At 58.7% G+C, this 11,286-nt stretch overlaps 1 protein-coding gene across 1 annotated transcript; it reads left to right on the top strand.

Moving 5' to 3' along the window:
• The first annotated feature begins 2,543 nt into the window (after positions 1 to 2,543).
• UBALD1 (UBA like domain containing 1) lies at positions 2,544 to 10,466 on the top strand. The gene is given in 4 exon segments (XM_032461150.1): positions 2,544 to 2,738; positions 2,740 to 2,802; positions 6,182 to 6,244; positions 6,570 to 10,466. Coding segments are annotated over 4 exon segments (537 nt in total). The 5' UTR covers positions 2,544 to 2,681; the 3' UTR covers positions 6,924 to 10,466.
• The last annotated feature ends 820 nt before the right edge of the window (positions 10,467 to 11,286 follow it).

The raw sequence follows: 11,286 nt of genomic DNA, 5'->3' as shown, positions 1-11,286 counted from the left end.
GCAAGTCTGGGCAGGTACCTGAGTGGTGCCCAGATAAGGGTGAGGAAAAGGGTGATGGTACTTCCTGCCTCCTTGAGCAAAAAAAGCTCCCCACCCCACGTGAGCCCTGCCCAGACCCTGCTGGCCCAACGTGTGCCTGCTCTTTGCCGCTGGCTATGAACACTGGCAAGAGCGTAAGGAGAGCTTGATTCCAGCCTGTTTCCCTATCTGTAAAATGGGATTTGCGTTGCCTAGAATAGTGCAGATGGAAGCAAAACGGTGAGTGCTAGAAACGGTGCTCTAAGCGCCAGGCCCATACTGAGCACTTCACAGGGATTAATCCCCCAGAGCAGTCCTGGGAGAGCTCTGAGCTCTTCTTACCTTTGGTTCTACAAATGAGGAAACTGAAGCTAGGAAGTTCTTGTCCCAACACCAGACTACTTAAGTGGAAGAGTCAAGACTGTCACCAAAGTCTTTTTGACTACAGAACCTACTCACCTTCCACCATGTCCTGCTGCTCTCCCAGGAGTAACAGTGATAGTGGTAACCACATTCAGAGCTGCCTACCACGTGCTGTGCACTGAGCATTTTGCCCACATTAATTAATGCTTAAAATGCTTTGTGAAGGTGAGGGGCCACTCTTAATAAGAGCAAAAATCTCCTGGTACCATAAGGGTTTGCAAAAAGTAGTGGAGCCTGAGTGATCCCCACATAGCAGAAAGGGGTTGAATCCTTATTTCCTAAGTGGACGTGACTTGTGCCAGGGTTGAGGCACCCACCTGGAAGAGGACAAGCTCCGAACTCCAGCCCTTAGAGGCAGTTTAGCAGTTCGACAGTTCCAGGGCTCCTTGCCTCTCCCAGCTAACCCGGTGCCCCAGCCTCCCCCACGGCCCCATAACCTTGGGACCTTTCAGTCCCTGTCCACCAGTCCTCCATCATCCTCCTCCCACTAGCCAAAGCCAGAACCCCTAGAAGAGTTGAGGGACCCAGAAATGGCTCCTCGGAGAGCACTGCAGGTTCTCTTCCCACTCCCTTAATGAGGGACAGTTTCCTCCATTCAATCCAATTCTGAGGCGCTGGGCAGGGACAGACTCCCCTGTAACCAGATACACCCAGGACATCTCTTGAACCGTACTGGACCTCTCTGCCACCATCTGGTCTCCACACTGGTCAGCCACAGTAATCCTAATGGGGACAATGGATCAGATGTACTAAAACCCTCAATGGCCTTTAACCCACCACCTCCAGGACCCGTGCCTGCTTCCTGAGGGCACTTTCCACACTTGCAACTGTACATCTGTCCTTGGGATTTTTCGACACGCTCCCCCACCCCAGCCCCAGCTAACCCGTCTAGAATTTGTTCTCTGTACCCCGGACCAGGTCAGAGCCAGGCACAGAGAAAGGGTCCGAGATATAGTTGCTCAACTAATGAAACTGGAGACCAGGGAGCGCGAGGAACGGGGATAAGGTCATTCAGAGTGGGGGTGACCGAACGGGACTTCGGCCCAACATCTCTCCCGGCCTCCCTACCTGCCCTCCCGCTCCAAACCCGCCGGGCCCACAAACCCGACCCGCGACGTCAACCGGAAGCGGCGCGTGCGGAGCTGTAAACACAGTCCACAACACCCCACCCCACCCGCCGCGCAATTCCAGACCCGCCCCCGCCCTCCACGTGATGCACCCCCGCCCGCCTTGACCCAGTACCCGCCCCCGCCGCCGCCTCATTGGACCGCCAGCTTTGTTTACCTTATATGGCCAGGTCCTAACACCTCGCGACCGCCCATAGGCCGAAGCACTGCCTCACTCACTTGACGTCACTCAGGATGGAACGATGCAAATAAACCGGGGCATTCTGGGAATAGGAGTTCAGGGCCGCCCCGGAACTGGCTCCGCGCGGTCCTGGCGCCCGCACGCTGAAAGCTGAGATTTCCGGCAAAGTGCACGAAATTTTGCGTGGGAAAGTCGGAGCATCTCAGAGACCGCACCCCAAGGCTGTCGAGGCTGTCTATCGCGGGCGCCATCCCTTTCTCAGACTTTCCTCGGGCCTACTGTGTGCCTGGCCTAGTGGGCGATACAAGCTTGCGCTGTGTGTTGGGGAAGACTCGAAGGCTTCCTGGAGGAGGTGACTTTGGGCAGAAAACTAAAGGGCAGGTTCATGCACTCACTGAACGAGTATTTGTAGGCATCTACTGTGTGCCAGTCTTTGGGACCTTACGGCCCTAGTGCTGCCGATTTGTACCAAAATCCCTAGCCCCCGCCGTTCCCCTAGGATGCATTCACTCCACACAGGAGGGATGCTAACCACAGCAGGGTTCGGGGTCCTGGGGTCTTGGCAAATACGCTCGCTGGTGTTTGCACTCATGCACGGTCTGTGGCCCCCGCCTCCTGACCCCCGTCAGTGCCGGGACTGGAGCGCGGATGCCTCCAGAGCAACGTGCACGTCCCGCTTCTGCACACAGTAGGCGCCCAAATTTTAAGGCATACCTTGGGCCCGGCCCGCAGCTCCCGTCCAGTGCGGCGGAAGCGGCGCGGGACTACATCTCCCAGCATGCCCCCCGCGGCCCTGAGCGAGGCGAGGCACGGTGAGTCAGAGCCCACAGTAAATATTTGTATTAGCCGGAGCCGGCTCGCTAATGGTGGACGCGTGAGGTGGAGGAGCGCGCGGCGGCGGGAGGCCGGAGCGGGCAGGCGGCGGTGGCGCCATGTCCGTGAACATGGACGAGCTCAAGCACCAGGTCATGATCAACCAGTTCGTGCTGCACGGCGGGCTGCGCGGCCGACCAGGCGAAGCAGCTGCTGCAGGCGGCCCACTGGCAGTTCGAGGTGCGCTGTCGGGCCGGGGCCCGGGTGCGGGTGTCCGTCACTCCTGGAGGCGCGGGTTGCGGGTTGTGTGCGGGCTGGTGTGGACACGTGCGGACACGTGCCGCTGCGCGCTCCGCTGAGGCCAGGCCCGCGCACTCGGCCTGGTGTCCCGGCGGTCGCGCGCCCCGGCGTCCGGGTTCTATCGCGCAAACGCGGCGTGCGGGTCAGGCCCGGCCGCGCGGCCGCGTCTACGCGGCCCCCGGAAACGCCGCCGGCTCGGTGTGGGCGGGAGGGGCAGCCTGCCCCGCAGCGCCCCGAATCCCCGCCCCCCAAGTCCCCGGTCGGTCGGGTTGCGTGGAGGGCCCCCCCCCCAACACACACACTTTTTGTTCGAGTAACGGCCAGGGCGGGGCGGCACAGCGGCGGGGCGGCACAGCGGCCCGGACGGACAGTCGGGCGGACGGCCCGAAGGAAGACGCCCCAGGCCTGGGCTGAGCTGGACCCGCGTCTCCCCCACCTCGGGACCCGCGAGGTCGGGATGAGGGAGCCCCGGGCCCGCGGGCGGAGCCGACCGGCGTGTGTGGGTCTGAGAGTCTGCGTGCCTGCTGGGCAGCTGGGCGGCGCGTGTCCACGTACATGTGCATTTGTGTTTACGCACGCGCCACACTACGTGTGGGCATGTTGGCGTGTGTGTAAACACGCAGTCCACCCTGGGCGCGGGTGCGGCGTGTGTGTGTTGTGTGTACACACGCACGTCGCCGTTTTGCAGACGGTGCCCACGTGCGTACACACGAGTGTATGGGTGGTGTATTGGAGCCCACACAACAGCTGCAGGTGTGCATCTGTGTACCCCGCTCTAGATGCGTGTCCGGGTGCCCTCCTCTGTGCTGGCTGACGTGTCTACCTGCACAGTGCATGGCATGGTGTACGCGGTTCAGTAGCTCTCAGCCATCCAGGCCCCCATGCCGCAGGCCTCCCTGACTCAGGGAGCAGTAGTGTCCAGGCCTTGTGCTCTTGTGCTGCCAAGAGGCCACCTGGCCTTCACTAACTCAGCCATCCCAGAAATAACCCAGGGTGGTATCTAGGGATGAGGCCAGAGCCCCTGAGCTCCGCCTCTCACAGGTGTAAGGCTACAGCCCCAGCCAGCCTGTAGAGTTTGTGTCCAGTTCAGGTTTAGGAGCCCAGTTTCTCGTTGAGGAGCCAGCCCCGGGAAGTTTTGGGCCTGCAGAGGGGAACAGGGAAGAGGCAGGAGACTGGAGTTTCCTGCTAGTGGGATAGGGATCAGAATCCTGCCTGAATGTTGGGACAGTGAGGGGAGACGGTAGCCAGTACTCCCAGAGGAATCTTTGCTCACTTTCCTACCAGAGGTCTTAGGGGAACAGCTGACCCCGGGCTGGTCCTCACATCACAAGATGGGAGGCCACTTTGTCTCTCTGGGCAGGTCCCACCCTCTGGCCTCAGTTTTCTCAGCTGTACCTGGGTGGGTGGGTGTTGACCTCTAAGGAGTGAATGGCCAGCTGCCCCCAACCCTGGCAGCCCCACCCTGCAGGAAGCTCCCTAATCAGCCCGTTTGTTTCAAGAGCTGGATGTGGCAAAACTTGCAAAACCACATTCATGGCAGTTTGCTTGAGTCCCACATCTGCATATATGGTTCCCTCCCTGCCTGGGGCTGGGAAGGCAAGGTGTCCGGTGGGAAGGGGCCCTGCCTGTAGGCACTCTCAGCCCAGTCACAGAGCCTGGTACCAGCTAGGCAGTCACTCAGGTAGCATTGGTTGGTGTCGCTTGGTCACAGGAATTGGAAATGTAGCTTTGAAGATTGAAATGCTTGGGGAAAAACTCTGATCTCAGGAGAGGCAGGTGCAGCATGCAGACTAGGAGGCTCTGGTGGCCCCAAAGGGTAGGAGCCCTGTGCTCCAGGCTCCCTGAGTCTCAGTTTCATCATGTGTAAAATGGGGATACAGAGAGTATGGAGGTTCACTTAAGGTAAAATGGGTTTTGAACACTCAGATCTCAGATCTCTTACTGAGAGTGAGTGGGGTTCCTCATGGCTAATTCCCCTCTGTGTCCTCCACGCCTGGCTGGCAGCATACTTGGGCTGAGGGCTGGTCCAGCTGGAGGCCATGTTTTGAGGTCACATTCTCTGTGATTTGGGTGTTGATGAGGACAGAAGGCTGCTAGGGGAAGGGAACCAGTGTGTTTTATGATTGGGAGAGCATTAAGAAGGCAGGAAAGGGGCAACCGTTTCTCTGTGGAATCCTCATACACAGCAGTGGCCTTTGGAGCTGCTTTTGGGGGAGGAATGGTTTGGTGTGTCTCCTGGGGGGGGGGGCGTGTCACAAGGAGGCGCTTAGAGACCAAGGCCCTCCCCCAGATTCCACACTCGTGTTTGGGGACATCAGGGTAGGGCGTCTCCAGCAGGAAATTCCCAGAATAATTCATTTGAATTTACTTTAATAATGAAACCCCCAGAGTAAGCCCTGGGAGCCAGACTGGATTTTCGGGTGTGTTGGGAGTAGGGAGGATGTTAGACGGGGCTGGGCTGGGGCTGCGAGACTGAGGGAGCATCAATAGAGGACAGAGCAGAGCGCCTGCAGACCCTTCGCACACTTGACGGGCTCCCTCACCCAGCGCTTTCGCAAGAGCAGCTGGTTCCTTTATTTTTCTGGACGCCCCTCCTGCAGGGGCTGAACCAGGACACACCAACACCAGCGGAGGCCGCCCTGGAGCCCCTCCCCCCAACCCCCCAGGGCCACTAGATGAGCACTAGATGGGCTGCCACCCCCTCCTCAGGATCCTGGGTGCAAACCTCACCTCTGCCTTCCTTCTGCTCCATCATCTTGGGAGCATTCCAAGTAGGGCTCAGGTGACAGGACAGGAGTGCAAAACCCAGACCATCCTACTTAATTTCGGCTCTCCCAGCAGGACTGTGGATCTTAGGAGGTCACTGCTACAAGGGAGGGGAATCTGCAGTCCACCTCGTCCAGTCTCCTGTGGTGTGGATGGAGAAACTGAGGACCAGACCAGGGCAGGGTTCCTTGTTCAGCCCAGGAGAGGTGTAGAAGGGTCACAGACTCTTCAACACCTAGGGGCCTTTGCCATCTTCTGGCTCAGAGACAAAGAAATTGAGGCTCAGAGAGGAGTAGGGACTTGTTACCATGGTCTTGGTAACAGTCAGGTTGAAATCTCCTGGAGGTCTTTCCGCATGAGACAGGCCCCTACGTTACGATGACGATACCAGGTAGGTATGATTTGGAAGCCCCTGGCGGCCAGGTGGCAGGAATGACACGAGGGTCTTCCCTGACCGCTGGACCTGCCCAGGGCTGACAGGCACTTCATCTCTCCTACTCAGTAGGCAGGGCCACAGGGGTCCTGAGGGTAAAGTCGGCCTTTCTTCCTGCAGACGGCCCTCAGCGCCTTCTTTCAGGAGACCAACATCCCCTACAGCCACCACCACCACCAGATGGTAAGTGCCGGGCAGCCCCAGGGCAGCCATGCAGGATCTCCGAGTTTGGGGCAGGGGGAAGCCGCCCAGGCCTGAGGAAGGTGCAGTGGCTCTCAGCCGTGGAGGGGCTCCTGGGATGGGACTTCCTTGGGGCTGGACAGCAGGCACAGTGGGCCACCCATCTTGGGCACCACACCTTTCCTTTCTGAGCTCCCGGCTGGTGGACCACCTGGGATTTGGGGTGCATCCAGGGAAGGGGTACAGGTCTCCCCCTAGGAGGCAGCGGAGGCACGGGGCCCTCCTAGAAAGGGATGCTCACCCCTCTTTGTTCCTTTTCTCCCCACAGATGTGCACTCCTGCCAACACCCCCGCCACACCCCCCAACTTCCCTGATGCCCTCACCATGTTCTCCCGTCTCAAGGCCTCCGAGAGCTTTCACAGTGGAGGCAGCGGCAGCCCGATGGCTGCCACGGCCACATCGCCCCCGCCGCACTTCCCGCATGCCGCCACCGGCAGCTTCGCGGCGCCCAGCTGGCCAACTGCGGCCTCGCCACCAGGCGGGGCACAGCATCACCAGCTGCAGCAGCCGCCCCTGTGGACTCCGGCACCTCCTTCCCCGGCGTCAGACTGGCCACCCCTGGTCCCCCAACAGGCCGCCTCAGAACCCAGGGCGCACCCTGCCATGGAGGCCGAGAGATAAAGGAGGCCCCTCCCCCCTCCCGGAGGCCAGGACCCCGTGGGGCGGGGGAGAGGATGTCTCTGCGGGCCCCTTCACCCTCCTCTGTCTGCACCCCCCTTCCCCGGAGCCCTGGAGGGGAGAGACCGGACCCTCGTGCCAGCACACAGGCTGCCCACACGCGTGTCTGGCAGCGCAGGCATGCAGCACCCAGCTGCGGTGGATTTGGTTCCCAGTCATCTGGGTGCTGGTGGATAGAACTTCAGAGAACAAGCAGCCTTCCCCAGAGGACTCGCCCGCCCCACCCCGCCCTGCCCCGGGGGGCTGCGGAGAACTGCCGAGGCAGAGACTCGGCCAGCTTCTGCCTTGGAGCTCCTTGGGGGCCGGCAGGCCTAGATCCCAACCCTCGGGAATGCAGAGCTTTCTCCGCATGTGTGCGTGTAGCTGTGTCTGTGTATTTATATGTATGTCGTCCTTCAAGAAGCAACCTAGTTTATGGGGCAGCTGGACTTTGCATGTTAGAGTGAGCCCCCAAGTCCCTTGCCCGCCAGTCCCTCTCCCCAGGGCCCTGCCCCTCTCCTCTGCCCCCTCGGCAGCCAGCCTTGCTGTTCCCTGCAGAGAAAAGGATTGTGGGAAACTCCAGGACTCTTCCCACCCATCCCCCAGTGCCTGCCTGCTGGGGCTGCCTGCATGTCTCCCCCAGAGCCCGGGGGGTACCCCATTACCAGTCTTTTCCCCCTTTTAACAAAGGAGAAGAAAGAGTTCCAACCCACCACCAGGCTCTGTCGTCTTGCCTCGTATCCTAAGCTTTGCTGCCAGCTGGCTCAGCGTGTTGGGGGAGAGTGCCAGCCGAACCCAGAGCAGAGGCCCACCCCCCAGTCCCGCCTGGCTCCACACTGCTCCTGTCTGTCGCTGTCTTTTCAACCATAACATGCTCTGGAATCTTCCTACCCCAGGCTTTTCCCATGAAGTTAGTTCCTGGCCTGTGTTCCCAGAACCCCAGCCTCTCTGCCCACCCTTCCCCCTGCCCAGCTGGACAGATCCCCACCTCCAAGGCTAACAGCTGCTTTCTAGTTTCCTTGGGTTTCATATGAAGACCTTTTTTCCTGCCTTAGGGCCCCAGTGACCAGCTGCAGGTTGGACCCTCAGCCCAACCTTCAGTGAACGTGCTTCTTGGGGCAGGGCCCTTCCTTGGGGAAGCGCAGGCCACAGCACCCATAGCTGTGATAGTAGGTTTGGACGCAGAGCCTGTGGGGGCCTAGCAAGGGGGACTGGACAAGGCCGGGCAGAGTCCAACCCTCTGCTCAAATCTTTGGTTGCTAAGATGAGCCACCCAGGGGCAATAGACGGTGGATCCCTGGCTGCTCCTGAGCTGGGCTGGAGCAGGAACCTGCTCTTGCCCCCAGGGAGAAGCCAGGGACACCCTACACTGCCCTGGGCTTCCTGTACCTGTGGAGGGCATCCCTGGTGAAGGAAGAGGCGTGGGCCTCTGCGGCAGTCCTCCAACTTGGCCTTGTACCTCCTGTTGGGCAGACCTCGCTCCCTAATCTAGGAGAGCCTCCGGGCACTCGGCCTTCTGGATGGCACCAGGGTTGAAGAGTTCCATCTTGGAAGTTTCCCTGCTTGACTGAAGTCTCCACAGTTGCCATCGACAGTCCTGCTTTTGCTCCATAGGGTTGCCATGTCACCACCCAGCTTCACCTCCACCTGTCTGAGCCTGGACAGGCTCCGTGGACTACTGTTTGTCCCCCAGTTGCCGCTGAAGTCTTGACTGTGGTGCCCCCAGCTTGAGCTGTTGCTTATGTCCTGGAAGTGTATCATGAGCTTGAAACCCACCCTTCTTATGACCTCTCGGAGTCCGGAGGGGGCTTGGCTCTACCTAGGTGCCTGTGGGGAGAGGCCTGAGGGCAGGAGGAGAAGAGTGAGGTGCTCCTGGGTCTCCTGAATCTTCAGTGCAGCTGCTCCATCCTTTTGGATGGAAGAAAATTCTCAGGAAGCTGCCACACCCCTCTCTGAGTGTAGGAAGAATGCTTTCCAGAAGCAGTTGTTTCTGGGTGTCTGCCATGTGGGGATGAGTGTACCTGAGCTCTCCGGTGGGCAGATTACTGAGGTGGCCATTCACATCAGGACCACACAAGATGGTGCACCATCTAGAATTTGCAAGCTGGAGGCTCCTCCCCAGGCAAGCCCTAGGTGACCTGTAAGTGAACCACACCCAGGCTACTCAAAGTGTGGTCCCCAGACTTTGAGTAGCAAAGCGGCATCACCTGGGAGCTTGCTTGTTAGAGATGCAAGGCTTGAGGCCCCAGCCCAGATCACTGAATCAGAATCTGCTTCTAACCGTTAGCTCAGTTGTTTCTGGGGGCCACTGTGGGCTGGGCCTGGAGTTCCCATGTGTCTCATTAAAGCTGGAAGGGTCTCGAGGTTCCTGTAAATCCAACTTTCCTAATGTGGACACTGGACACCTGGGGCTGGAACGTTTTCCAGCCCCTCGGGCACCCTGGGCACTGTGAGATACTGACCGGTGTTCCTGGCCCCTTCCTGCGACTAGGTGCCAGTAGCATCCCCCAGTTGTGACAACCAAAAATGTCTGTAGACGTAGTGAAATGTGACCTGGGGGCAAGGCCTGCCCCAGTGGAGAGCATCTCCCCCATCCCCTGCTCTGTCCCGTGGCTCCCGTGGCTGGCTGCACAGCAGAGTGTCCTGGGAGCTTCCAGGCCCCAAGGCATCAGGCTCTCTGGGGAGAGGCCCTGACAGTATCACCTTAAACATTCCCCAGCATACTGGTGATCGACTTGCGAATATACTGAAAAACAGTCAATCATACACTTTAAAAGGGTAAACTGTATAGCGTGTCACTTATGTCGTAGCTGTTATTAAAAGTAAAATAGCTCCTGGGTGATTCTGATGCAGTCGCCCAACACAAGCCCCTCACAGCAACTGGGAGCCAATAGGCTTATGCCCCCCAAGCCTGCAGAGCATAAGGGACCCCTGGGTGCCTGAGGCAACTGTTCTGAGGAGGGCCTGGGAGCCTTGATTTTTAGTTAGTGGCCCAGGTGCAGTGGGAACCGGAGCAGGAGGGGGCAGTGGGCAAGGCTGAGCATCTCTCAGGCCAGCAAAGGGCTGCAAGAGCACGTGGGAAAACGAGGGGAGCCAGAGCGGGGCTCACATGGATGCCACGTGCCCCAGAACTTGAATGTGATGCTGAGAACCTGGAACTTCCTCAACTTCCCCAAGCTCAGAAGCTCAGAAGCAAAACTGGAGGAGTCAGTAACCATCTACATGTTCAGCTGGAAACTGGCTGAAAAGCAAAGATACTGATGCACGAACAGAACAGACTCACATTTATAGTCATCCTCTGCTGTCCTTCCTCTCGGGCACCTCCTGGGAGCTGCCTGAGCAGCACACAGAGAAAACCAGCCTTATCACCTCAAAGTCCACCCTCTCCAGGCTTTGTCACCCCAGACCTGACTGCCAGACTCGAGCTCCAGATGACTGTGTTTCCAAAATTCCATTCTAAAGAACACCATTTGCATCCATGAATTTGATGGGAAGAGTGTGATTGGAGCTCTGCATGTGTTATTTCTGAAAAGGGCACAGGGCGGCATGTGGGAACCTAGGTCTGGCCTTCCTGGGTGACAGTGGCCCTTCAGGTCTGCTGTTAAATGATCAGAGCATGGCTATCACAGGGGTTTGCAAACCTACAGGCCCCTCATGTGTGCTGTTGGGCTTGCATGGTGTTACATCTTTTTGATTTGTCCACCAGCACTTTAAAATCAGGAGAGTTTACATGAAAAGTCTTTCTCAGCTCATCTTGGAAATTTGTAATAGCTGGCCCAATTTCCTTTAAGGGCACAACTGGTTGAAACTGACCACCATGGTGGGTACCCAGCCCGGTCTGGCCTTGGCTGGCCAGCCACTCCGCTGGCCACCACGGACATGTGCATGTCCAACCCCTGTCCCAGAGTCTGCTGGAATCTCTGAAGGGGATTTGCTTTTCACCAGGAGCAGCTGCGGAAGTAAATGCCCTGTTCCGTGGGGTGGAGGAGGTACCTAGGGGGTGAATGGAGGCTCTAAAATGCTTTTTGCAGACAGGCAGGGCTCCTTCAGAGTTTTAGAGAGAAGGGCTTGTTCTGTAAGATTCCCTTGGACGAAGGTGCACGCCCCCGGGGCTGCTGAAAGTCCCCAGGGTCTCAGAACACACTGTGGCCGGCTGCAGAAAACCACACTGTTCCCGAGTCTGGCCCCCAACTGGCGGCAGGCGGGGCTGCTGTGGCCCTGGAGGTCTCTGAGGGGCTTTTCATAGCAGGACTCATCTGAGGATAGACCAGGGCTTTGACTCCAGTTACTTCCTGGTGTCCTTGTCGGGGAGGCCGCCTGGGTTGGC

This window comes from Camelus ferus, chromosome 18 (genome assembly GCF_009834535.1).
Source record: "Camelus ferus isolate YT-003-E chromosome 18, BCGSAC_Cfer_1.0, whole genome shotgun sequence".
In the NCBI taxonomy this organism is placed as follows: domain Eukaryota; kingdom Metazoa; phylum Chordata; class Mammalia; order Artiodactyla; family Camelidae; genus Camelus; species Camelus ferus.
Note: the sequence above shows the minus strand (reverse complement) of the source record. Positions and strands in the feature narration are given on the sequence as shown.